Genomic DNA, 26,458 nt, shown 5'->3' on the forward strand with positions numbered 1-26,458 from the left:
CACATAGCCTTTTAGAATAAGGAAGGAGCAACCTTGAGACCAAATGGAAGAACTCTCCATTAGAAGTGTTGGTTTGGGATACAGAATCCCGTTTTAGGTCTGTCATCAGGATGAATGCCCAATTGCCAAAATCCGGCTTTAAGATCAAACTTTGAATAAATATGGGCTGTAGTAATTCCCGTAAAAAGAGAATTTCGAGAAGGCAAAGGGAATTTGTCATTTTGGAGGAAAAGATTAAGAGGTTGGTAGTTGATAACCAATCTCATATTACCTCTATTTTGCTTAGCACGTTTATTGTTATAGAAAGCTTCACAAGCTCATTGAGAATTTAAAGTTTCAATAAGGCTTTGTTGTAACAATTCTAGGCATTCTTTTTTAGCAAGAGCCAAATACTCTGGATTCATTCCTGAATGACTTGCCTTAGTAGGATTTATATCCTCATTTTTCTTGAAGGGGAGCCGAACATAAAATTCAGGGTTTTTCCACAAAGGATAAAAACATTTTTAGGAGAATTCGAAATGATTTTCTGAGCATGATTATAATAGTTTCTGCATGATTAGATCTAACAGACTCATCTAGATGGAAAAGAGCCTTTTGTTATTGACAAATTCAGAGAATTGGTCTTTATACTTAAGTCCTTTTCTAGGAACAATTCTAAAGTCTGGAAGTTGGGTCATAATATCCTGCCCAATAATCAAATCTTTATTGGGAAGAAAGATCCAAGAATTCTAGTGGTAATGGAGCACTGAGGGAAAAACTGAATAGACATAGGTGTGGTGCGAACATTTGTAGAAAAAGTATCTCTTGAAGCAGAGTTGAAATACCGAACACAGGAAGTCCAGTATTCTTCAGGAAGAACTTTCGTATCTAAAATTGAAGCACTAGCACCAGTATCTATAAGGGCAATGACTGAAATTGGTTTGGCAAACTTTGAGAGATAGATTTTTACTGGAAAATGGGGACAATGAAGTTGACTGGAATGTATACTTGGGGTCCAGATTTTAATTCTGTGAAGATAGATGGAAAAGTTTTTCATGTTCTGAGTCAGAGTCTGTTTCACTGGGGGTGAAATAATAAGGAATAACACAAAGTGTTTGGTCAGTGGGATTTTCATCTACAGAGAATAGGGATTCGATATCATCATTGTCAAGAGAGATTCCTGTCTCTAGTTCGATATTATGAATAAGATGATTCTGACCTTTTTTTGCCCGAGGACAATTTTTGGCAAAGTGGCCCTTCTTGTTGTTAATGAAGCAATGGTTTGGTTTCTTGCGTCTTGTGAAATTTCTTCGTTTCCACAGGAATCGCCATTTCTTCTTCCTTCTGAAGTGCTTAGATCTTTTCACTCGATACTTCTTGAAGTGCTTGTTTTCTTGAATATTCTCCGCAAGAACCATTACAATCTTTCTTTGAATATTTGATCTTCAAATATTGTTTGGAGCAAACACCATCAAGTTCACGATTGTCTCTGATGTAATTTTTCATCATCTATCTTTGGAGGCAAAGTTCATCAAGACAAAGATGGATTTCTTGTTATAGCTCTCCAATGGGGATATCAACAATTCTTCTTTGCTTGTTGAGAAAAGATCTCTTAACTTGTTGGGAGAGTTCTTTAGGAATGGAAGCTAAGAAAACTTGTTTTAAATTCGAATAAGCTTCTAGCCCATAAAAGAGTTTAATAATTTCTCTGTAATGGCGATCTCGGTGGTTTTTTTTTTAAGAGAACAATATTTTCTTTCAAAGTATTCTCTTCTTTTGAGTTCAAAAAGATCAGCGGGTTTTCCTATGAAATATAAGTAAATGATTCCAATGGCTTGAAAAAAGTCTTGCAGAAAAAGAAAAGTTATTTGATCTGTCTCAGAAGTTGCTTGCCACCAATGTTTAAGGCTTCCAGTAAACCTTATGGCAATTCTAAAAGAACATCATATTTGCTTTCAACAACAAGAGCTCTGGTCTTCAACCAAGCATGGAATTCATCCAATTTTTCTAGCCATTTGGAATAAGGAGTATCATCAAAAGTGAAAAACTGTTTGGATTGGAAAACAGAAATCTGAGATGGGTTATTAATTTGAATAACCTCTGGTTCAGATGAATTTGGTTCCATGTCTTTTTCTGGTGAATCAGCCATGAAAATTGGAGGAGTAGTTGATGGTATATGGAAAGATTCAATGGAAGGAGTTGGAAAAGTAGAGGAAGAGGATGAAGAGTCAAATTCCAAGTCTGAATTTAGCAAATTTGATACTTTTGCTATTTTTGGAGAAGTGCACTTTTGTAGATGTTCTGAATCAGCTTCTGATTCTTTTGTTGATCTTTGCTTAAATCGCTCAGAAAAGATTTTATGGGGTTTGAGATTATCATCTGCTGGTCAGAATTCTTTTCAGGTTCTACAGAGGACTCATCAATAGATTTTGCTTTTTCCTTCATTCTTTCCTTTCGGAGCTTTTCCATTTCTCGAATGCAATTTCGCATTTCTATTATATCACTTCTGTCTCGTTGGGAAGAAGTTTCGGCTGCAAGAGCAGTTGCAGCAAAAACTAGAGAGTTTTAGGGTGGTGGAGGAGAGTATCCTATTCTTGGAATAGAGAAAAAATTAGTAAGCTTAAACTTTCCTTCTTCAAGGAGACTGATTTGCCTTTTGAGTTTCTCTATTTCATTTTTCGAACTTTCAAGATAATGATATCCAAAATGTTGTCCTAATTCCAGAGCATGAAGCCTTTTCTGGAAATGCACAAGCATCTTTTTGATAGACTCGTCATATCTTCGGATTTCTTGTTGCACATCAACAATTGGAGTCAATATTATTGAAAGTTTGATTTTGTGCCAGAAGAGTTTCCGATTGCCAATTTAGAACAGCCTCAGCAATATGTGTTCTTTTTGGTCTTCCACGTTCATCTATATCAGTGGGAGAAGGAATTTTTGGAGCATGAAGATATCTTCGCTGTGGATCAGTAAATTCCTTAGTAGCAAGAAAAGAAAGTTGAGAACTTTCAATATGATTTAAAGGAGAGAAATCAATTTCATTGAACATGGAAATAGATGGAAGTTGCCTGGTACTTGAGTTTTCAGGAAGGACGGGGATTTTAAGTGGACAAGAATTTTTCTTTACCCATTTATAGATTAATTTGTAAAAAAGGGAAACAACAGATTTTTTATATGTGAGTAAAACTGGAGATGATGGAGGTGATGGAGTTGACGGAAGTGATGGAGATGATGACGAACCATATGAAACCATAAACAAGTATCCGCTATTTTCTCCAAGGGTATTAATGGTTGAGTTTCCATCTGAATATCATCGATAGAAGCTGTTCTTGACGTTCTTGGTTTTTTGGCTTGGCCTGGTAGCTGGATTTACTTCATTTGGGGAATTTGTACATGAAGAACACTGGCAAAAAGGATCCCAGAAACAATAACCATAGGGGTAGTATTGAACCAACTTTTTTGGGTTTGGTTCTTTAGGAACTGGATTAGGAACACAAGGTTCTATCATAAAAATAGTAGCAAAGATGCAAGGAGTTTCTTCTTTTTCTTTGCTGAATTTGATGGTTACAATACCATCTCTTTTCCTGACGAATTCAGAATTTGAAGACTACAGAGGCTTGCTATTTTGGTGGAGTTTTTCATAATTTGTTATTCAAGATTTAGGGAGAGGCTTGGCTAACTTTTCTTTTGGAATCTGCCGAGGAACATGGATGCAAGAGGCCTGATCATTTTGCATGGATAGGAACAATGCATCTTCATTTCCATTTTGGAAATTTAGATATAAGGCATGATTAATCATGTATTGTGATTGCATGTTGTGCTATCCATAATTACATCCGTGATCAAGACAAGATGAATAAGAACTTTTCCCTATATGGTGATACGGAGTACCCGTTTGGAAGTGCACAAGATGAGGTTATAGACGATACATCGATCGAAGAGGGTATTGAGATCAACATACTTAAGAAAAGAATTGCCAATCAATTGGCAAGTGATAATAATATGGCAGAGAGATTCCATGAAAATGTGTTTCCGACTTTTGTAATGTATTTTCATTATTTTGTATTTGAGGATTTCCTATGTTGGCTCTTGTAATGTGATGTGCTTTGTTTACTTTTCTCCATAAGCATTTGGGATATTATGAGGAACAATGTATACTCACAAATATTGAGAGCTATGGTGGTTTAATGTGATGTGCTTTGTTTACTTTTCTCCATAAGCATTTGGGATATTATGAGGAACAATGTATACTCACAAATATTGAGAGCTATGGTGGTTGAATGCTGAAGACCCGTTCCGGTGCTTGGCCCTTTGCATTAATCTTACTGAAGCTTTGAGAAGCTCTTCTCCGAAAAGACGTAAAATTCAAATCGGAAAATTAGTTCAACAAAATTTATGTGATTAATTAGAAAAAAATCAGGCGATAATTTTGAACATACAAGGGGTTTGCATCAAATTTGTTCTATTATAAAGTTTGGAAATATAACTTTGTGTTGTTAAAAAAAATGGATTTCTGTTCCGGGAAATAGAAATTTTATGCTGTTATCAAACGGGTTTATGTTCCATAAATAAAATTTTTTGGTTGTTATCAAACGGGTTTCTTTCCACAAAAACTCGTCCTGAGAATAGAAATAGAAAAATCTATTTTTGTTCCAGAAATTGTTTCTGGAACAGAAGGGTTATCATTCGCGCTCTAAATATTCCAACCGATCAGGAGCATTTTCGTCCAAAAATAATTTAATTTTAAATTAATTTTTTTTATTTCTTTTCTTTTCTTTTCTTTTTTTCTCAATTGTCGTTTTTTTTCCCCTTTCCGGCGAGGGTCGCCTCGCCCAGTAGGGGTGAGCAACTTGGACCGCCCAAACCGGGACCGGACCGGACCGGACCGACGGGTTTGGTCCGGTTCTCGGGACTATCGGTCCGGTTCCCGGTTCCAAGGGGGAACCGGACCGGACCGGACCGACTATTTAATATATATTTTTGTTATTTTTTTCTTTAAAAAATTAATAAAATGTGAACTAAACTCTAAGTGAACTTCATTATCATAAATTCATTGATAAAAAATAGTAAAATGTGAATTAAACCCTAAGTGAACTTCATTGACATAAATTCATTGACAAAAATTAGTAAAATGTGAACCAAACCTTAAGTGTTTAACCAAAAAAAAAAACTAAACTCTAAGTGACCGGGTCTATTGGACCGGACTGGAGTCGGACCGGACCGGCGGTCCAATCCGGCTCCCGGTCATAGAACCAATCGGTCCGGTCCGCGGTTCCCAAAATTGGGAACCGGTTCTCTCGGTCTGGTTCCCGGTTTCACCTTAGAACCGGACCGGACCAGGAACCGATCACCTCTATCGCCCAGGCCCTCCTCGGCGGCGAGTGAGGCGACCCCTCCCCCACCTTGCCCGTGGCTTTCGAGGGCGGCCTCGCCGGGATCCGGAAAATATCTAAGATGAAAATTCGCGCTAAATCAAGGAAAACAGAGAGGAATATATATGAAGGCCCGCGCGGCTCCCTCCGTCGTTCAGTTCCATTTCGGTGATGGCAGATGATGATGAGTCGCCAAAGGAAGAAGGTCTCTTCCCGCGCGCCGCGCCCAAGCGCGAGCCCTCAATCTCCTCCTCCTCCGCCTCCCCGTCTCCTCCTCCAAGCCCTAATCTCCGCTCTCCAATCTCCTCTGGTACGCATCTCCTCCCTCCCTCCCTCCCTTCCTCGCGTGCTTGAATTCCGCCTCGCGTGCGCTTCGATTTGATATCCCGAGACGGCGGTGCGGTGCGGTGTCGTCGCCGCCGCCGTTGCCGCCGCCGCCCTGGCCCCTCTCTTGCTGCTTCGGTGTCCTGATTTCGTTCGTTCGTTTCATTTTTGTTCTTTCTTCTGTTGATGGTGTTTTTCCTCTTCGAAGAATGAGAGGATGTCGACCGCGCCGCGCGCCATTTCCTTGTGCCTCGGCCGATTCGTCGGTAAAGAATGGCCTTTTGTTTGTTTCACGTCATGTGAATGCATCTCAGCTGCTTGTCAAGAACTCGAAACGCCTGAATTTCCAAAATTTTTCTCGAGCTGATTCTCTTTGAGGCGAAGAAAGATTGGTGGGGTTTAAAGATTGAGGCCCTTGTTGTCCGCTGAGTTTATTCGTCGTCGAAGCCGTGTGAACTTTGGTTTTTCTAGTTACGAGTTGGCCAATGTAAGGAGCGGAATGTAACATAGGTTTTCCTAGAAGTTCTTACTGAAGTGAATGGCATTGCTAACAATTACCATGTGGAGAAACAAGAACTCGTTTGAAATGGTAGTTTGATTTTACCCAAGTAGGTGCATATGGGTGTGTACTGACATCTCTTTAGGATGTGATGATCGATGAATGAGAATGTTTGGTGTGGCTAGTTCTTTTGTTAATTGCAGTCGTTTGTAATGGCAGTGTCCGAAGCCACCACTCTTGAAACGATTGCGTGCACTGTTGATGTGCTTCTCCTTGAGAACGCCGGACAGCTCTTGCCTTGTCAATGTTTTACCTCAGCAGGATATATGTAAGCTGTCCGAAATCCTATACGAGGAACTTTGTGAAAGGTCTCAACAACTATTCTCTGCTTTGCAAGAAATTTCCACCGGTCAGAAGCATGCAAGGACACTATCATCCTCCAAGTTGTGGAATAACGTGGAAGAGCCAACCTTGCTGTTAAGGTGCTGTTTGTCAGTATTAACTCTGCTCAGCTTCGACCAAAATCTGATCCTTGAGAAAGCACGGGTTCTCCTTTCAATGCTCAGCAAGTTAATTTCTTTTACTTCAAGTGGAAATGATGAGGACACTTCTATTTCCTTTAAGAGGTTCCATCGGGAATGCAATTACTCTGAAAATGGTTACACTACTTCGGTTGCAGAGGACCTTGTTGCATCATTACATTTTCTTCAACCTTCAGATCCACGCAGATCACTCATAAGTGCGCTTCTAGAGGTACTTTCGATAAATTTTACATACCATGTTATGTTATTGTGAAAATATCAGTTGTGTTCTCCAGTTTAAATTCGTTCTTGTCTTTAGCTTTTAATGCAACTGCTCCATGAGATCCTAAAATAGACTCTATGTGAATTTCCACTTTTCGGGTTCAAGAAGTTCTTATTATTAGTGCAATATGCATATTTACCTGTTGATGGGTGAAGTAAGTTCTGATGCTGTCCTGTACTATATTTGAAAACCATAATTCATCAAAATCAAGAAATTCAAATGCTTATTGACAGGTCTCTATCAGAGTTGAGATTGAAACAATCATGTCTGGTACAACCTTGTTGAATGGGATGACTTGTCACCAGATCTAGAACCTAAGAAGGCCTAAGGACTTCCCCCATATTGCTAACAATGTCTTTATGTCGCATGACCTCTTAACCTTACACCAGGCACATTCTCAATTGGACGTTGTTATTGTACTAATCTTGTTGGGAAAATGCCATAATACAAGCTGAAACACGAGATAATCTATGCAAATAGATCAACATGTATGAATCATAATTAAAGTTTTAGAGGCGAGGGTTGAAATTTGGAGGAGTGGCACAAGATCTCGTTCCTTCAGCTTTTAAAAGTCCTTCAGATGGTTTTGATTAACAGTTTGTATGAAGTGTGGTTATTCTAAAACTTTGTTTTACTTGAGACGAGTCGCAAAAACAAGGGCCTAAAGAAAAGGAATTAATGGTGGATGATTAAAAGTAAGAATAGGTCCTTCAGGATGTTGGGAAGTGGAGTTCATCGGGGATGATGAGGATCCAGAATGGGATATCAAATCCTTTTTCTTCTTTCTTCTAGCTACTTTGCATGTATTGGATAAATTCTTCATAGGATAATCAACTGAGGTGGATGTTAGAGTCGATCTAGCTTATTTTCAGTAAGATCATTCTTTAGGAGGGCTAATTTAAGAATCAATCTGCATGGCAAGTCATATACGACATGGAGGATTATTTTGTTAACATCCCCTCTCAAGTGCAAACTGGACTGAGAACGGCACATGTAATTGACTAACGGGGAGCCTCACACAAGACATTAACTGGGCAGATTTTGGCTCTGCCATTATCTTAAAAAGTTCTATCCAAAAGTTTAAGTTATTAGTGGTGGGAGACTACATGAATATAAGGCCCCTCAAAACTCCATAGACAAGTGATGTGGGATACTTTAATAAGGGACTAACATAAACAAGAACCACATGCCAAACGAAATATCATATAGGACATGAAGAATTGAGCTATGATACCATGTTAGAGATCTCACTTGGTGCTTATAAATTAACTTCCAGGGTATGGAGGAAAATAGAAAAATAGAGAAGGTGTTTCCTGTTCCTGTTAATTCCTTTTTGACTATAATTGTGAATCCTGTTGAGCATTGTCTTATCTTCAGGTTTTTGCAGATGAACTCCTGTTAGAAGAATCGCTGAGGGGTCTCTTTGTTTCTGTCGATTCTGCTTTCTGCCCTGATGAAAATCTATTTATGCGAAACGGTAATCATCATAATGTTGGAGTCGTGCTAGAACTGATGGCAGCTCATCTTATGCTGCTGGATTCTAACGAGGGAGCAATTGAATCTATTTTGAACAGAATAGATGGGCACCATTGGAAGGAACACGAAATTCCTGAACTTAGTTTCACTGCGGCCTTGGCATTGCTTGTGAACCCTATTGCGTCTTTTGTGCCAAAGATGCTTCAGGCACATATAGTTCTGCTAGTTTCTGAAGTTATGGATACTCGCATGTTCTCTTTAAGAACAGGGCCAGATCTTACAGAGATGGACCTCTATCTGAAAGCATTTGAAAGGTCTGTCAATTTGTACAAGATGCATATGTGTAACTTTCGTGTAGGTCGTTATGCTCCGAGTGTTGAAGAACCATTCCCTTCATGTATGCTTGGGAGAAGTCAGCCATCCTTTCAATCTTGTATTAAGCAAGTGACTAAGGAGAAACTCGATCTTTTTGTTGCAAAATTAGAAAATTCATGGAACTCTTACAGGCAGAACATGATTTTGGAAAGCAAAACAGACATGTTATCTGCATCTATAGCACATGTCAAGCAAATATGCAATGTTGTGAATTGCTCGGACATAGATGAGATCTTATCAGTCTTAGAGTGCGTGATTTTAAAAGCATATAATCATGACCCTAGTCATAGCGTCCCTCACAAAAACGGGGGAGTGAGTTTTCAGGACGTCTATCTCCTTTCATCCATTCTGAATTTGATGAGCAATTCCATGTTCCAAGTAATAAGGCTCTTCAGGAATAATGGGTACACAAGTTGTCTGCACACCTCACAGGATGTTTCTTTCCAGAGGCAGCACAATTTCTTGCTTGAGATGGTTCGCTGCTTTCAACAATTTGGTGTTCATTTACCAGTTCAATGTTTCTTATTCGAGAGGATGAAAGTGCACAATTTGAGGCATGAAGAGTGTACAGGGATACTTTTTCATTTTCTGGGACTGCTATCATTATGCTTCGACACAAGGTTTGACTTTTTAGTTAAGGCTTGCTTGTCTATGATCATGGTGCTTTTGAATCTGATTATTTTGGAAGAAGGGGATTTAGTTGCGGTAAGGTCGTTACTGGCTCTAGAAGGAGAATCTTCGTATCATGGATTTTTCTCTAAAGAAGAGGTAAGTTTTGGTTTGATCCTTGTGGTCTTATGCATGCCTTTGTTAATTTTTTGATCTTCATGTGTCTAAAATTGACAGATCCCTGCAGTTGACAATTCTACTCAAAAAGTTGCGTCCACATTTCAGAAAATTCAGAGACAGTGTCTGAGGTTAGAGTTGTTTTTGTTTATCATGCAGAACAATAATTGCTTATTAGTTTAATTTATGCTGTAGAAGCTTTGTTGGATTGCTGATAAACTGGTGTTTCAGTCGGAAATATTCTCAGTGGGTAATTCTTTTGAACTTATGATTGGGGATGTACAAAATACCTGGTGAGCCCCAAAAACCAAACCGAACTGGTCCAACCTAACTGAAATCTTGGTTTTGATGAAACTCATTTTGCTTTTTGGTGGAAATTTTTTGTTTATCGGGTTTGGTTAAGGCCATTAGTCTAAAAACTGTGGACCATGAGGGCACGGTCTGACCATGTATGGCAAAATCTCTGGTTTTGTATTTCCCAATTGTGATAACCTTTCCTCTATCATTTTCCTCAAAAGCCACCAAACCGATAGAACCAGTTCTTAAAGGTGGTACTTAGTGCCTTCTGCATCTCTCTCTCTCTCTCTCTCTCTCACGCAGAAGGGAGATAAAAGAAGGGTGAAACCCCTGGTCCGAACCGATAGAACCAGTTTGCTTGAGTCTTTAAGGTATGTATCTGGTTGGGGTTTCACTTTTGAATGTTTCGAAATGAAGCGAACATTCACACCCACACTTGTGATTGTGATTCCTTTCTCATTGGTAGTTATGTCCAGGTTAACTCTGCTTAATTTGATTCCAGTGGGATTTTGCTTGCTTACACATTATTATTCCTGTGTACCCAGAAGAGTATACTATCAGTCTGATACGATTGTGATCTGATCTTTGGTTCTCGGCTAGCCATGTCTTTTCTAACCTGTCAGTATGAAACTCTGTTCTTTGGTTGGTCACCAGTGGCTACATGAACAGACTGAAGTAGGGTCTCCAAAATATTGAAGGCAAATAAGAAGATGAAATGTTTACCTTCTTCTCATAGCATTCTCGTTTTCTTATTTACATGTAGCCTTCTATGATAAATTACACCTTCATATATTAGTTAGGGTAGCTTCTACATCTTTCTTTGATCCTGCCAAAGTTGCCAAGCGTCGTTTAGTTGCGTTGGTTCAATTACCAAACAAAACTCATTATTCTTGTTTGGCATGTTTTTTCTATCCTCCAATTCGAAGAGTAAGGTCTTGTGATCATCTCTTTTCGGGGACAGCGTTTTATGCTGCTGTATAGTTTACAGAGACATCTGAAATGTGCAAGCAAGGTTTTAGAAATGAAACGCATGCAATATTGTTCTTTTGATCTTGCTATCTTCAGTTTTTTATTCCCCCTTATTGTGCATACAGGATGGTTCCTACCAGTTGCTTAAGCAGTAACATCCAAGAAGTGCAGGGCGATACTTCTAATAATGCCTTGGGAGCGAATCATGCAGAGTCTTTTTGTGTGGAAGAGAGTACAGAAGAAACCTGCAATGGGGAAATCTTTCTCAAGTGTCTCCTTGAAGGCTCAAAGAAGTCATGTGATTATGGTGATCTAGTAGATTTCATTGAGCTCAAGAAAGGGAAGGATTACATCGGCTGGTTGAGGAATAGGGTGAAATACCGAAGAAGGAAAAGCGAGCGGATGGCCGTCTTGAGGTGGAAGAAAAAGAAAATGACTTGGAGAATGACAAAAGGTAAGAAAAGCTAAGCTGGTGTTCAGTGTTGTGTCGGTCACCATTCTTTTTTTGGGGGAGAGAAACAGCAAACTCTTCTTTTTGTGTTTACATGACGTGTTATTTATTGCCCTGAGCAGTCTCCCAGAATGATGTACATAATAGTCACTGTGTTAGGATCCTGGAACAAGCGGCGTGTCAAGTATTTAATCCGCTTGTTTGTAGCATATTACAGTGTATTTGTATTTGTTCTAGTGTTAGTCTTCAATTGTCTAAATATAGTATCAAAATTTGTCGAGCATGGATCAAGCTTAGTGTATGGCTAAATCAGACTTGGATTGTTTCTACTTCATTTTGATGGTTACAGTTTCATTCATCTGCTCTGACCTCTATTCTTGTTACAACTATCCTTTCTCTGCACTCTTACCTGAATTTCATTCTATGGCTATTGCTCTTCCTAGCACAGCTGTGTTATGAGACAGAGGTTTCCCTTTCGTAGCTGCTGCCGCCGTCTTCGGGTGTATCATGTCTCAGGGATATTTATGAGATTGACGTAGGACCGTCGTCAGCCGAGAAAATTCTCACATAACCATAGGTAGGTATATGGTATAGGTGTATTCAAGTTGGTTTATCATCCAATTTCAATGTTGTCCGTCCCACCATGATGTGATTGGGAAGTTTACCATAGTCAAAGAAAATGGATTTTATTGATGAATTTCTCGGACACTTGTTCTGAAATCGCAAAGTTTAGAGTGGGGGCATAAGTGAGTCAAGCTACTCGTCAGTACCTTGTGCCCAACTCAATAATTACTTGAGATCGACTCAGAATGCCTTGGGCAGTCGTTCCGAAATTGCAAAGTCTGGAGCCCATAACAGAGTCAAGCTACTCGCCAGTATCTCGGACTCAGCTCGATAATTACTCGAGGTTGTTTCGTCTAATTTTGAGTCGAGTTCGAACTTGAGTTACTTGAGAATCTTGTTGAGTCGAGCTCGATTTCGCCAATACTAAACTCGGCAAGCTTGCAAGCATCAACGAGCCATATCAAACTTTTTTTTTGAAAAATCTTTCATGATTATAGAAAGCCAGAGAAGTCCTTAAAATTACATGTTGTACCCATGTAGATATAATGCGGTGCTAGTGGTCAAGCTTATTAAGCTTGAGCTCGAGTTTTTGTACAACTCTTTTAATCGGCTCGAAGTCCAGTATTTGGAATTTCTATGCGACTTGAGCTTGAGACTACATTCTCGATGGAGCGCGGGTCGAGTTTGGAGCATCAAGCATACAAGTCAAGTTAAGCTCAAGCTTGGCACTGTATCGACCAGATTACATCCCTAATTTGGAGTAAGGAATGTAATTCAAGTAAAAGATTTCTTGAATAAGAAATATATCATTTTGGGTTTTTCGTGGTATTAATTCATAATAAAATGATGTTCCAAATTCTAAAAGTTTGATACTTTTAATATGAAAATTGGTGGAAAGATCCAAAAACACTAGTTTTAGGGTTACCTTGGTTCAGCGGTTGTCCGGCTCAATTTGGTTCCTACTTGGGAACCATACAACATAGTATCGGTTCCAATTAGAACTAGGAACTGGACTAAGGAGTCTAGGTACCGGGAACCAAATCAATTTTTTAGGGTTTGTTTGGTTTGGTTCCCGATTCTACTCGGGACCTATGCTCACCTCTAATTAAAATACTGATTTCATCAGGCCATGTCTAGCAATAGATTACAAAGTACTTTAAGATTTTATAATTGAGCTCCAATGAAATAACGATTTAGCACGAATACCAGTATCCAGTAGTAGAATACTAAATGCTTTAAGATCTTACAAGTGATAATGATTTTATCAACCCCATCAAGTGATAAATTACCAAATACGGGGATAATTACCAAATACTTTAAAATTTTACGGACGAGTCCAGTCAATTGACTAGTAACTAAACAATGAAATTAAGATTTTCCATCTTCAGATCCAGTATCCATTAGTAGGTTATCAAGTGTTTTATATTTTACAAGTGGGCCTAGTGAGAAACAATAATTATAGGGCTTTGTTAGCATAATAATCTTTAGACCAATATGAGAATTGCAACATGTTGTGACCCACAAACTTTTGAAGGAGTGAACCTCACAACAATTTATAATTATTTTTTTTGTGGTCCAGAACATGCTGTTATTCTCACAGTAGATTAAAAACTATCATCCAATCATTTCTCGTAATTATACCACCCTAACACCTAATAGAAGATTACTAACTGCTTTAAAATTTTTCAAGTGGACCGGTTAACCAATTAATAAGTTACACTGAAATAATGATTTTATCGTACTCCAATCCAGTACGAGTAGTAGATTATCAAGTATTCTAAAATTTACTAGCGGACCCATCAAATGCTTAATAAGTTACCAATAAAATAACGATGTTACCTCAACACATCCAATAGTAGATGACCAAGTGCTTACAATTGTTACGAGTGGGTCCCTTTGCTAAATGATACTATTCTAATGAAGTTGATAACATACTATTTCACTTGTGATTGGTAAATTCCTTAATATGTTCGCAATTTCACTAGTAAGTTGTTAGTTTCACCATCTTATTTACAATGGCAGCCTCCTATATAGAATGATAAACTTGCTGTTGAAAATTTGATGTTGATACATTTCATACTTCTTCTGGCACTTGCTACCCTAGAAGCAAGCATACATTGGTAAGATACTAATTTCACTGGTACTTTTAACTTCAAAGGTGAAGCTTTACAACTTAATATTGAACTCGACGTCGGTAAATTCTTCGAATTGTCGGTAACTTACTATACTAAAAGCAGGTCTACGTAGGTATGTAACTTAATTCAATGGTAAGTTGCTAATTTCGATCTTATTTCCAATGGCAAATTCCTTAGTTTGTTGATAATTTACTAACTCATAAAGGGACTAGTGTTGATTAGTTATCATTTTCACTGGTAAGTTGCTAATTTCGGCACTAAATTTTCATTTTGGGTGGTAAATTTCTAAAACAAGTGAATAACTTACGACTGTATTTAATGTTGGTAAATTGCTAATATTGTCAGTAAACAGCCACCCACGTGCAACCACTTGGGTTTGCCCCTACACCAGTGGCCACTCTTTCCATTTGGGAAAGGGGAGGGGAGGAGTTCGATTTCCTACCTTCTCAGGTGGGTGGGTGGAGACGTTTGGTTTCAAATATGTGTTTCGACTTTTACGCTCTGCAAAGAAGCAGGACAAAAGTCTGAAAGTGAGTTGAGAGATAGTAAGATAGACAAAAAAAAACCACTCGCGTGCTTGAGCAACAAGTTTTTAGTTACATGAGTTTACTAACAAAATTTTAGAATTTACTAATCATATTAGGAAATTACCATGCATGAAAGTTAGTTCCGTCTTCGGCAAACGGAATAACATTATTATTCTGCTAAATGCACATTATTGTTGCAATAAAACAAGGACGGACATTCACTCGCAGGATGCTGCAGCTTGTACCAATGGAAGCTATTTTTCAGCATTATTATTCGCAGGTTACAATATATTCTTAAGGTCCCTCCATAGCCATGTTATTGACAAGGAAAAAGCAACCAACAAATTTTCCCCTACAGCATCCGATCCGAATCCTCCATGAAAGAAAACGAACGAGACACAACATGGTGCATATAATCTCTCCAAGAGAGAGCTTCACATGGGCATATGCTTATGTGCTACGTGCTCCATCAAGGAGTAGTCTTTGTCGGAAGAGACGAAGCAGGCGGGAATCCTGGTAAGCCGGGCGAAGGCTGGATTGGAATTTGAGGAAGGGGAGCCGGGAAGGATGGCGCAGGGGTTAGTAGTCCTGGAATTTGCGGAAGAGGGATCACATGCTCTGATGGTGGCTGGAGTGGGTTTGGTGGCAGGACGGGGTCCGGCTGGAATGGGTTCGCTGTCAAATTAGAAGCAACAAAGAGCTCCGGTGGACTCTTCTCTTGATCAAGTGACGGGACGGGTTTGGAACTGTCGTCGCCAGGTTTGGTGTTGGAAGATGTCCCGAAAATTGGGGGCAGTTGTGGGAGCCCAAGAAGAGGAGGGAGAGGAGGGAGTTGCAGCAGCGGCGGAAGCTGGGGAAGCAGCGGGATCGAAGGCACCGGATTAATCACCGTTGGGAGGTCTGGTGTGGCGGGGTCTTTAAGTGGAGGGGGGAACGTCGGATCATAACTAGGAGCAGGAAACTTCAAGATTTTCTCGGAGCCGAACTCTGAGCTCGGCTTTTTGCTGCACAGGTTGGGTCGTTGCCGGGGCTTGAACGTGAAGAACCCGGCAGAGAACACTTGGTCTCCATCCTTTCTCATTTTGAAATCGAGGGACGAAGAGGTTACTGCGGAGGCCACGGCGCAGTTTGGCTCGCTGCTGCTCAACTTCACAGAGCAACCCTTGATTCTTCTCACGTGCTTACCGACGGAGAAGGGCAAGTAGACTTTGAACTCCCCATGCTCGTCAGTCTTCGCTTCTTTGCGAAAGCTCGGTTTGGCGCCTCCATCTTTGCATTCGACCACCACAGATGCACCTGCACAGAACAACTACCACACGCTATGAGCCATTATGTATGAACCGTAAAGTTCAAAAAAATAACAAACCAAGGCTAATTTGTCGTAGCCAAAGTTCAGATTGGACCTGGAATGAAGTGGCTGGCCTTCGAGAACCGTTGCATGAAGCATGTGTCACAGTAGACCGTCCCGACGACTACGGTGGAAGGAAGCTTCTTCTCTTGGGTGGCTTCGGAGAAACTAAATGCAAAACTTAGGAACAAGAATGCTATCAGAAACCAGGACATTGTGATGGTCTTATCTAGAAGTTGGTCTCGAGATAGAACCAGAATGAGACGAGGCACCGAACAAAATTCTGCTCTCACCGTTACTTGTCCCTCTCTTAGCAGAGTCCGAGGCGTATATATAACATGCTCATCAACTTGTGAATCCACCAAGTCCTCCTTTATGACATTCATGCCGAAGCAAGTCAACTAAAAGCTTAGCAGCAGTGAATGTAGAACTGGTTCCTGCCAACGAACACCCGCAAAGCAGGCGAGTATTGGATGATAGAAAGCCAAAAAAGGTAAGAAAAGAGAGGCCTTGGCATGATTGCTGTTGGGTGTTAGAATGTGAAGTTGCACCCGACATTTATTGAGTTCGTTCCTTTGTTGGTTTGGAAACTCTGGCCAGAGAATAGTTGGGTCACTGTTGGCTCACGAGATCCTCTTAACGAGCCACGAGTTTCATGGATTCATCTTACTAATTAGCAACAAATGAGGGAAGCGTCTATTGCTACAAGGGAGTCTGGAGACATGCGGTCGATCCTCTCGAAAGTAAGTTCGAACAATTTAGTATGAGTTCTGTTTCACCGGAATTGCTTCCGTGACGAAATATCTTTCACCGAAACTAGCTCTTCGGCTTTTATATGAAGAGATCAAGTCCTGCACTAACTCCAAACAGAGAATATCTCATGCAAAAGGGAATCAATCTCTCCAATTTAAACAACAATAGACAATCCCAAACCAATCAGCAGCGATTAAATTCCTGATTTTCTGCTAGAGCTGTTAAAAGTTTAAGCCGTCGTAGTTTATCGCAAGTCATGTTGCCGGAAGAATCGTACTCGAGAAAATATAAGGCGATGCAGAGACGATGCGACTGGATAAACAAGGGTCCTGTGCATGCCAATAATGCTTTCCATCAATTTTCAAGAATCCAATTTTCCAAATTTTTGATTTCTACATCAATATGGCCAAAAAGGGAGCGTTTCACTTAAACGTGGAGATGCCCAATTGAAGCCAAAACATAAATCGACTCCTCTCAAATGTTATAAATAGCATACATGCATGCCCACGGACATGAACATGCGGTGTGCGTAGGCCTGTTAAATAGGTGGATTGGGTCGAGTTTGGGTCGTGGTCGAAAATGGTCCGATCCAAATTGATCCGTTTATAGACAATGTAAATTTGACGACCCATATCCAACCCAACCCAGGATCCGTTTTCAGCAATTTTTCTCCTTAAATTGTTGCTTTTGAAGCATGGACATCTTTGTGGACCAACTCATCGAGTTAGCGAGGGAGCTTAGGGTCATGTTATGAATGGAGGCGTGAAGCTACCATAGACACCTACTCTTCTTGAAATACAGTAACTATGGGACATATAATCATCTATTCATGTAGTTATGAGAAGTTCGTCTTGCTTTGTAAGCTCTACACAATTGCCTCCATTTACAGACCCTGAAAAGCGTAATATCTTGAGTTAGCCCACACAAAGCAACTGGATCCAAAATGACTGATACATTGGGGGATATAGGACACAGAAAAGTTGCAGAAAGTTGCTCACTTGAAAGTGAGACGGTATCACGGTCACAGAGAATCGTCGAGGTAATATCGCGTAATTTTCCTCATTTTTGTACCATGATCAATGTAATAAGCAGTTACGGATTGGGGTGTTGGGTTGAAGTATCTCTTAATCGGCATGCAAGAGAAAGGAAAAATGGCAAAAAAGTGCAGAGAACTTAGTTCCGGAATTTTTGGCTTCTTATTTATAGAAGCTTTACTGATCCTCCTGCATTTCTTTTATGCCTCTTCTTTTTTTTTTTACACTGTAAGAAGATATGTTTAATGATGGTTATAAGCTTGAGTTACGTGTGTTTTTATCAAATTGTAGTCGTCAGAAACTCAATCATCCCTCTTGTTAAAGCCCGATCGAAATCGATGGATAACCAATTAAAGTATCAAATCAGACTTCAAATCGAAGGTAGATAGATTCTAATATAGCTTGAAATCTCAAATTTGAATGACTAAGACAACGCACAAGCGAAATTGGAAAACTAAAAATTGGAATTGGAAAGAACTTTTACTGAGAACTTGAAATACGAAAGGGAAGCAAAAAGCTCACAACACTCAACTTAAAAGCTTTTATACTCAAAGAAAAATACTGAACTTTTTTTTTTTTTGGATCGACAAATGCTGAACTTAGGAAGTATAATCTAGTCCCATTTGAAATTCAAAACCTAAGTGAAGGTCTGGTGCGAATTATCTTCTTAAAAACCAGATGGACTTCTTGATTGATATTGTACAATTATTGTTCAAAGTGTTCTAATTGTCTTCAGAGATTTGTCTAATGTGTTTTAGATGATGCTTAGCTTCCTCTGACTTCGATTCCTCCCCTATCTTTAAGGAATGTTTCGGTACGCATGGTAAACTTCCTTTGCAAGTATCTGATCCTTTAGCCATGTTTATCCCTCGGTCGATGGATTCCTCTTGATTCAAACTTAAACTTCCTTTCATGTCTCGAGTCGATCGGTGCTCTGGCATGTGTTATAATTTCCATTTAAACTCCATCCACTGGAGAACTCACAATTGAACGAGTCCTTTGGACATTCCATCGACGGTTTCGTGGGCAACCTTTATGATTGACATGCTTATTTAAGGATTCTATTGAATTGTTCTCATGAGTTAAGTGTATTGTTTTGATCTGGTTTGAGCCATTAGTTTCTTTCTATTGGACTCGGATTTTGGGCCTGGTATCAAACAATGTCAACATCTCATTTGTGACGATGGTGCTTGAAGATCTCACGCGAGTCATAATGTGCTTGACCAGACCTGTACTGTACACGGAGTAATTCGACTTGTCTGCTACATAAAATGGCTATTATTACATTTCAGACGTGGAAGAGAATGGATTCGTACTAGACTTATAATATGTTCTTCCAAAGTTTTATCGAGAAAAGCAAGAACTATCTTGAGATAGAAATTCGCCCGTTAATGGCATGAATGTAGTTATTACAATGGAAAAAAAGAAGATATGGATGACAAAGTTGCCTTTTTCGATTACTTTAAGAAATGAATTGAAAGTATTGTCGATGTGTTGGAACCAAAAGGCAAATGAAATTTTGGATAGTTTTGTAGTAGGAGCACACAAATACCAAAAAAGGAGAGAGAAATAGATTCAAAATGCTTTTTGCGCAGGCTTTACAACTTATTGAACAAACACACACATATAAGCAATTTTACTATTTCTAGCAGGATGAGATAATTCTATATAAATTGAATTCGGAAAACACCCTAGAAATCTATCGTATATGATAAAAGGCTTGCCTTGGCACGGACGAGAAAAAATTAGATTTTTCAAGATTCACGATAAAAAATTGAATGGAAAAATTCGAAAGATGTTTGAATGAAATTCTGTTATCGAAATTGAAAATAAAAAGTTTCCCTTGTTATAAATACATTGTATGATGTGGATGTATCACTTTTCACCATTTCATGAATAGTTCTATACATTCCCTCTTTCAATGTACATGATCACCTCCTTTATTAATAGTATACATGAACACATACATTCATGTACAATGTACCTATATTATTCATGTACCCTCTAGCCTATAAATAGAGACTTTTGTAAACTTGTTGACGGGAGTAAAAGGGTTAACATTTGCTCCCCACTTCTCTCTTATCTCTTCCTTTCTCTCATATTATACTTCAAGTTGATTTCTGAGTTATTCCAAAGATCACCGTTTACTTTTAAAAAACATTATCAGAACGAACTTGTTAGAATCTTGGATATCACTCAAGGTAACATACCTTTACCTCTCCATTATCTAATATCTCTATAATTTCTTTTTAAGTATGTCAAACATTACCAAGAGAGTTTGCAACATTAGATATTACCGGAAGTAATTATCTAACATGGGCATTTGATGTCAAGATACACTTAACATCATTAGATGTCAGTCAATCTATTCTCCCAGAATCGAATTGTACTCTAGCCCAGAAGGCTAAGGCTCTTATCTTCATTCGCCACCATTTACATGAAGATTTAAAGGCTGAGTATCTAACTGAGGAGGACCCTGCACTTCTATGGCAATCCCTGAAGGATCGCTTTGATCATCAACAAGAAGTGGTCTTTCCTCATGCCAGGTTTGAATGGATCAACTTACGCTTTCGGGATTTTAAGTTCGTAGCAGAATATAATTATGCTATTCACCGAATTGTATCACAACTAAGACTCTATGGCCAGCAGATCACAGAGATTGAAATGTTTGAAAAAATATGATCCACCTTTCATGCCAATAACCTTGTACTCCAACAGCAATATAGGGCAAAGAATTACTCCAAGCATTCAGAGTTAATTTCTGCACTACTTGTAGTTGAAAAGCACGACCAGTTGTTGATGCAAAACCATAATTCTTGTCCTACTGGATTTGTACCTGTGCCTAAAGCACATATCGCACATCATAATAACAAGAGCCACAGACATTGGAAGGGTAAATGGCGTAACTTGAAAAATCAGCCTTATAAGAACTGAGATAGAGGTTCACAAGGACCTAAACATGGCCCACAAAGAAAAGAGGTCCAGAAGTACCTAACCAGGTTGGTGCCAATGTTTGTCATAGATGTGGTTCTGCAGGCCATTGGTCTCGCACTTGTCGCACCCCAAAGCACCTGATTGAACTCTATAAAAAGAGAACAAGATGAGAGAAAAAGGGAAGCCAACGTTGCAACCAAGCCCTCAATAGAGAATAAAGAATCATCTCTTGACAATACATCTCTTGATATTTATCATTTTGGTAATTTAGATTAAGCAATATATATATATATATATATATTATAAGTCTATGTTTATTCACATGTATTCTCTTAGTTTTGAATAATATTCATGTTTAATATTATAATTTCATTTCTTATTCTTTTTATGTTAGTAATCAATGATGCTAAACAATTACCTCGAGGAGAACAATGGTATTCTTTGTCTTGTAAACAATGGTACTACACATACTATCCTCCAGCAGAGGAAGTTCTTTGAGAAATTGAAAAAAATGTGAAGGTAATATTACCACTATTTCAAGTGATAGTAACATAATTACAGGCTCTGGAAGAGCTCATGTAATGCTACCAATGGGCACAGAAATTTTCATTAATGATGCTTTATTTTGCCCACGATCTAAAAGGAACCTACTTAGCTTTAAAGATATTCGTTTCAATGGGTTTCACGTTGAAACCGAGACCGAAGGTGGTAAAGAATACTTGTATCTAACCCAGATGAGTGGATACAGAAAACAAATTATGGAAAAGTTACCGTCATTCTCCTCCGGGTTATACTATACTTACATACATGTGAGTAATAAACATGTTGCGATGAACCTGAAGTTCACAAACCTAGAAGGTTTTCAATTATGGCATGACCGTTTGGGTCACCCAGGGTCGAATATGATGCGCCGAATATTAACACATTCAGTTGGGCATTCATTAACAAATCGTGGGCTCCCTTCACCCATTGATTATGTATGCGATGCGTGCGCTGAGGGTAAATTAATTGTACGGCTATCTCATACTAAAGTAAGGGTGGAATCTCCTATATTTTTGCATAGAATTCAAGGAGATATTTGTAAGCCTATCCACCCTGCATGTGGACCTTTAAGGTACTTCATGGTCCTAATTGATGCTTCAACGCGATGGACATATGTTGACCTGTTGTCAACACGTAATATGGCCTTCGCAAAAATTACTTAATCGGTTAATTAAATTACGTGCACAATTCCCTGATTACCCGATCCAGAAGATCCGGTCAGATAATGCTGGTGAGTTTACGTCTAAGGCTTTTGATGACTATTGTATGGCCATTAGGATAGACGTTAGGGGTGTCAATAGGTCGGGTCGGGTCGGGTTTTCATGATACCCGACCCGACCCAAATATTGGGCATATGTGTTCGACCTGACCCGAGACAAGACCCGAACAAGATAAAGCTACACGATCGGGCCGGGTCATGTCGGGGTGGGTTTTGTGTTTCAAACAATGAAGCCTCAGCGATTCAACCGCCGCTGCGGCATCGCCGCCTTCTGCGCCCATCGTCCCAGCATCATTGCTGCCGCAGCAGGAGGACTCCGCGTCGTCGACAAGCCCGCCACCACCGCCGCCGCAGGCGTCGGCTTCAGCCTCGTCTTCTTCGTAAGATTCACGAAAGCTCTTCCCACCCCCTCTCTCTCTCTCTAGCGCTCTCTTTCTCTCTCCTCTGTTTCACGATCTCCGTTCGCTGTTCGCATTTCGGAAGGAGGACGAGGAGGGAGGAAGGAAGGTTTTGAGATGGCGGATTAGCTCACCGACAACCAGATCTCCGAGTTCAAGGAGGCCTTCAGCTTGTTCGACAAGGACGGTGATGGTTCGCTTCCCTTCCTCTCCCCTCCCTCCCGTCTCCCCGTCTCTCTCTCTCTCTCTCTATCTCGCGCGTGGTTTCTCTCGCTCTCCATGATCTGTACGTATGCTTCTGTATGTGTCCGCATGCGTAGGGGGCCGTCCGCCGGCGACGGCGGTGTTCGCCGCTCGCTCGCGTCGCCTGTAGGTTTCGAGTGTTGGATCTGGTCTTCGCCGGTCGCTCGCTTCCTCCAGCTTTTGACTCGATAGGCCTTTTGAGTTTTTGCGATTCTCTTTTGAGTGCGGTGGAGATGGTGTGCGTTCTCGCGGTAGGGCGGCGATGGGGTCTGCGGAGAGGTCGGAATCGGAGGAGGCGAGCTGGATGACAAAGTCGCGACGGGAGGGGGGGAGGCGGGAGACGAGGGGCTCGGGGGAGCCGAGGAAGGGGTGGCGGCCGGGGAGGGGGCGGAGGCCGGAGGCACGGGGGACGGGGGAGTCGGGGTCGAGGAGGAGGCGGTCGAGGTGGACGAAGTGGACGAAGTGCATTTGAAGTGGTATAGGGTTTTGGTTATTGTTTGGGTTGGGCTTGGGTACCCAAGCCCAATAGATCCAAACAATACCAAATTCTTTTTATTGTTACCCAAACAAGTTGAGATTTAACCCGACCCAATAAGAAAATTTCGTGTTCGGGTCAGGTCGGTTCGTGTTTCGGTTCGGGTATCGTGTTTGGTTTTGACACCCCTAATAGACGTGGAGCATCCTGTGCCACATACTCACACACAGAATGGCCTAGCAGAATCTTTAATTAAACACCTGAAAATGATTGCTAGACCGTTGCTGTTGAGGGCCAAATTACCCTTTAGTTTATGGGAACATGTTATATTGCACGCTGCAGCACTGATTAGAATTCGACCTACTGCATATCATGAATACTCCCCGATTCAACTTATACGTGGATGTAAACCTGATGTTTCCCATTTGCGAATATTTGGTTGTGCCGTATATGTTCCTATACCACCTCCACAGCGTTCCAAAATGGGGCCTCAATGTCGACTTGGCATTTATGTGGGATATGAGACTCCATCTATTATAAAATTTTTGGAGCCCCAGACGGCCGACTTGTTTACTGCCCGGTTCGCTGATTGTATATTTGATGAGGCACATTTCCCGGCATTAACGGTAGAAAGCCTGAAGCTTAAAGAATGCCGTGAAATTTCCTAGAAGGAAAATCAATTGAATTACCTTGATCCACGTACAAACATGACTGAACTTGAAGTTTAGAATATTATTAACTTGCGAAATTTAGCAAGTAAACTGCCAGATGTATTTATTGATCATAAAGGGATGACTAAGTCTCATATTCCTGCAGAAAACGCACCACCTAGAGCGGAGATCCCTTTGCGACAAAAAATGTCTGATGAGCCTAGTCAACGCCGGAAGTGTGGACGACCCATAGGGGCTAAAGACATAAATCCGTGGAAAAGAAAAAACATTCAGTCACCCAATGTACCTTCTGTAGAGGAATGCAATCCTGGTGAAATTAGTGCAGTTGCCCCAAATAACAATCCCGGGAATACGGAACGGCCAAATCCTATTAATCTGGGAAACGAAGAGGATTTGGTTGATGTTAACATAGAAGTTGCAGTAAATTATATGAACACGGGAGTAAGATATGATAGAATTACAACCGTTGTCGATGGCTCCTTTGCCTCCTCAGTAGAGCTCACTGTTTCAAAAGATAATCTGGATCCAGAACCAAAATCCATTCTTGAATGCTAGAAGCGTTCATATTCGAATAAATGGAAGAAGGCAATTAAGGCAGAACTAGACTCGCTTAATAAACGTTGTGTTTTTTAACATGCTGTCTGAACACCCAAAGATGTTATCTCTGTTGGATATAAATGGGTATTTGTAAGAAAATACAATGAAAAGAATGAGGTGGTAAGATATAAAGTGAGACTAGTTGCCGAAGGATTTTCACAGAGATCCGGTATAGACTTTGATGTCATTTATTCTTCCGTAATGGACAACATTCGTTCTCTTATTTGATCAGTATGGCAATAAGTATAAATCTAGATATGCACTTGATGAATGTTGTGACTGCATATTTGTATGGGTCACTTGCCACTGATATATATCCATCGCTCGAGATGTTTTGGTGGTGCCCGTCTCGACTGTAGCATCAAATGTCGCATTCAGCACAAGAGGTCATGTACTCGATGTCTTTCGTAGCTCCTTGACCCCAAGCATGGTAGAGGGTCTTATATGTGTTCAAGATTGGCAACAATCCTCGCCACTTTCACTTTCAATTGAGGATGGCTTAGAAGAACAATAAAATTTTGAGTCAGGTCATAAAACATAATTGTGCAATATTTATTCTTTTCTATATTACAATGGATACTTAAGTTCTCATTTTGATTGTGAATTTAATGCAGAGTGTTCAACTAAAATTATGGAGTCGAACTCGATATCGGTTTCTCTTGATGATTGACGAAGTTGGAAATTGGTACTTACTAAAACCATTTTTTTTATTGCAAATTTACTTTTTTATATTCAGATTGGGCATTTAGTAATTGTTGTCTTCTTCATTTCTTACTTGCAGGTTGACTTTACTGAAGAATGGTTTCCTTTCTTTCCAAATCTTGGATGTGGGGTTATCAGCACCTGCTTTACTTTTTTATCATTGCCCTAGTTTGTGAATTGGTCCTAATATGCATGTAAACAAGGTTGTATAACATTGGAGTTGCCTTGGTGGAGTTGCTTTGGTTTGTTTAAATTTTAGTTGCTTTGGTTTGGTTTGCTTTGGAGTAGATTTGATCCACTTTTGTCTTGTTGAGGGGATGAGATGGGGTCATTGAATTGATTTCGAAAGTCAATAGGTTCCCATCTTGATTTTGGACTATATCGTCTATCCGACTTTGTTGATATGTGTTTGGAGTTTATATACGTCACGCCCCGTACCCTACGAGCATGTAACATCCCGCCGCGGTCGTTAAGAATGTGACTCCCAGGATTCGTCGCCGACCCGTTACCATCGAATAAGAGAATATACGCGGAAGCCAAACGAACACTCCATTCAACAAACATTCAAACAGGATAATAGAGAGAGACAATTTAAACAAACCAACAAACCATTTTATAAACTTAACGTCACATACAGTGATAACATATACAAGCCTTCCTGAAGGCCACAAACTCAGACCACGCATACTAAAAAAGGGATAGGGTGGTCGATCTGCTCCACTACTCTATTCAAAAGAGGAGCTCCAAAAAGGTAGGGATTTCTAACCCTATCAAAAACCTCCACAGCATTCTGGCGGTGCTCCTGGCGAAGTCGGGTCAGATACCTCGCTATAAGAACCAGGCAGCAAAGGCTCCGGTTCAGGGTCTGACTCCTCGGACCACGCCTGGGGTTCCGCAACCATCGGTTCGGACTCAGGATTAACAACAGCTCCATCAGGGGGATCAATTTCCATAAGATCCCACTCTCCTAAACCATCGTCAGGGGGAATATCAAATCCCCGGAGACGACCAAAAGTCTGAGCTCCATTCCTCAGAAATCATACCATATATTTGTGACCTATCAAGTACTGCTCACCATCAAAAGTCTTCAGGCTGCCTCAAATCAACAATGGCTCAAATAATGCATCTCTCATAGGAGAAGACAATCTGGACTTCCGAAGCTGCTGAAAGATCGGAAGTTTACTTACCATTTGTATAGTTTCTTCAGGTAAGATGGATTCTTGCTAAGGGCTCAAAAGAGAAACCAGCCGTCCCGTGCAACGCCCAGGGCCCCATCGCCCCCGGGACATCGCTGGCCGGAGTGGGCTCGCTCTCGGGGATCCGGCGAAGCTCCGTCTCCTTCCTGGGTCTTCGACGGGGAAGGCACGAATATGGATCTCAAAGGGGGTGCCCGGCGTGGTCGGGAACTAGCGCTGGTCCAATCCGGGACTCCTCAAAGCCGGCGACTCCTCCTCTATCGTGGGGCCGGTCGCCGCCTGGAGTAG

General features: G+C 40.4%; 2 protein-coding genes across 3 annotated transcripts; one reads left to right on the forward strand and one right to left on the reverse strand.

The window, feature by feature from the left end:
* Positions 1-5,431: 5,431 nt before the first annotated feature.
* LOC115674074 (uncharacterized) lies at positions 5,432-11,661 on the forward strand. 2 transcript variants are annotated; one of them, XM_056320019.1, is made up of 5 exons: positions 5,432-5,661; positions 6,572-6,927; positions 8,356-9,597; positions 9,676-9,746; positions 11,007-11,661. In XM_056320019.1, the coding sequence occupies exons 1-5, from the start codon at positions 5,523-5,525 to the stop codon at positions 11,347-11,349; spliced, it is 2,151 nt and encodes a 716-aa protein (XP_056175994.1). In that variant the 5' UTR covers positions 5,432-5,522; the 3' UTR covers positions 11,350-11,661. The 2 variants fall into 2 exon arrangements, with proteins under 2 accessions (XP_056175994.1, XP_030452262.1); XM_030596402.2 differs by having other exon boundaries at positions 5,439-5,661; positions 6,394-6,927.
* Positions 11,662-14,705: 3,044 nt separating this feature from the next.
* LOC115673927 (proline-rich protein 2) lies at positions 14,706-16,307 on the reverse strand. The gene is made up of 2 exons (XM_030596193.2): positions 15,962-16,307; positions 14,706-15,854 (listed from the first exon to the last, which is right to left on the reverse strand). The coding sequence occupies exons 1-2, from the start codon at positions 16,290-16,292 to the stop codon at positions 15,028-15,030; spliced, it is 1,158 nt and encodes a 385-aa protein (XP_030452053.2). The 5' UTR covers positions 16,293-16,307; the 3' UTR covers positions 14,706-15,027.
* Between the last annotated feature and the right edge of the window lie 10,151 nt (positions 16,308-26,458).

Source organism: Syzygium oleosum, unplaced genomic scaffold (genome assembly GCF_021117445.2).
Source record: "Syzygium oleosum isolate NSW1041296 unplaced genomic scaffold, Sole_v2.1 Sole_v2.19, whole genome shotgun sequence".
Lineage (NCBI taxonomy): Eukaryota > Viridiplantae > Streptophyta > Magnoliopsida > Myrtales > Myrtaceae > Syzygium > Syzygium oleosum.

What these genes read in the sequence shown, in the direction of transcription:
- LOC115674074 (XM_030596402.2), top strand. Translation starts at nt 5,530, where the DNA reads ATGATGATGAGTCGCCAAAGGAAGAAGGTCTCTTCCCGCGCGCCGCGC. An exon ending in TCATAAGTGCGCTTCTAGAG is followed by an intron (nt 6,928 to 8,355) that starts GTACTTTCGATA and finishes TCTTATCTTCAG; the next exon opens with GTTTTTGCAGATGAACTCCT. An exon ending in GATTTTTCTCTAAAGAAGAG is followed by an intron (nt 9,598 to 9,675) that starts GTAAGTTTTGGT and finishes TAAAATTGACAG; the next exon opens with ATCCCTGCAGTTGACAATTC.
- LOC115673927 (XM_030596193.2), bottom strand. Translation starts at nt 16,292, where the DNA reads ATGAATGTCATAAAGGAGGACTTGGTGGATTCACAAGTTGATGAGCAT. An exon ending in GGCCAGCCACTTCATTCCAG is followed by an intron (nt 15,855 to 15,961) that starts GTCCAATCTGAA and finishes TGTTCTGTGCAG; the next exon opens with GTGCATCTGTGGTGGTCGAA.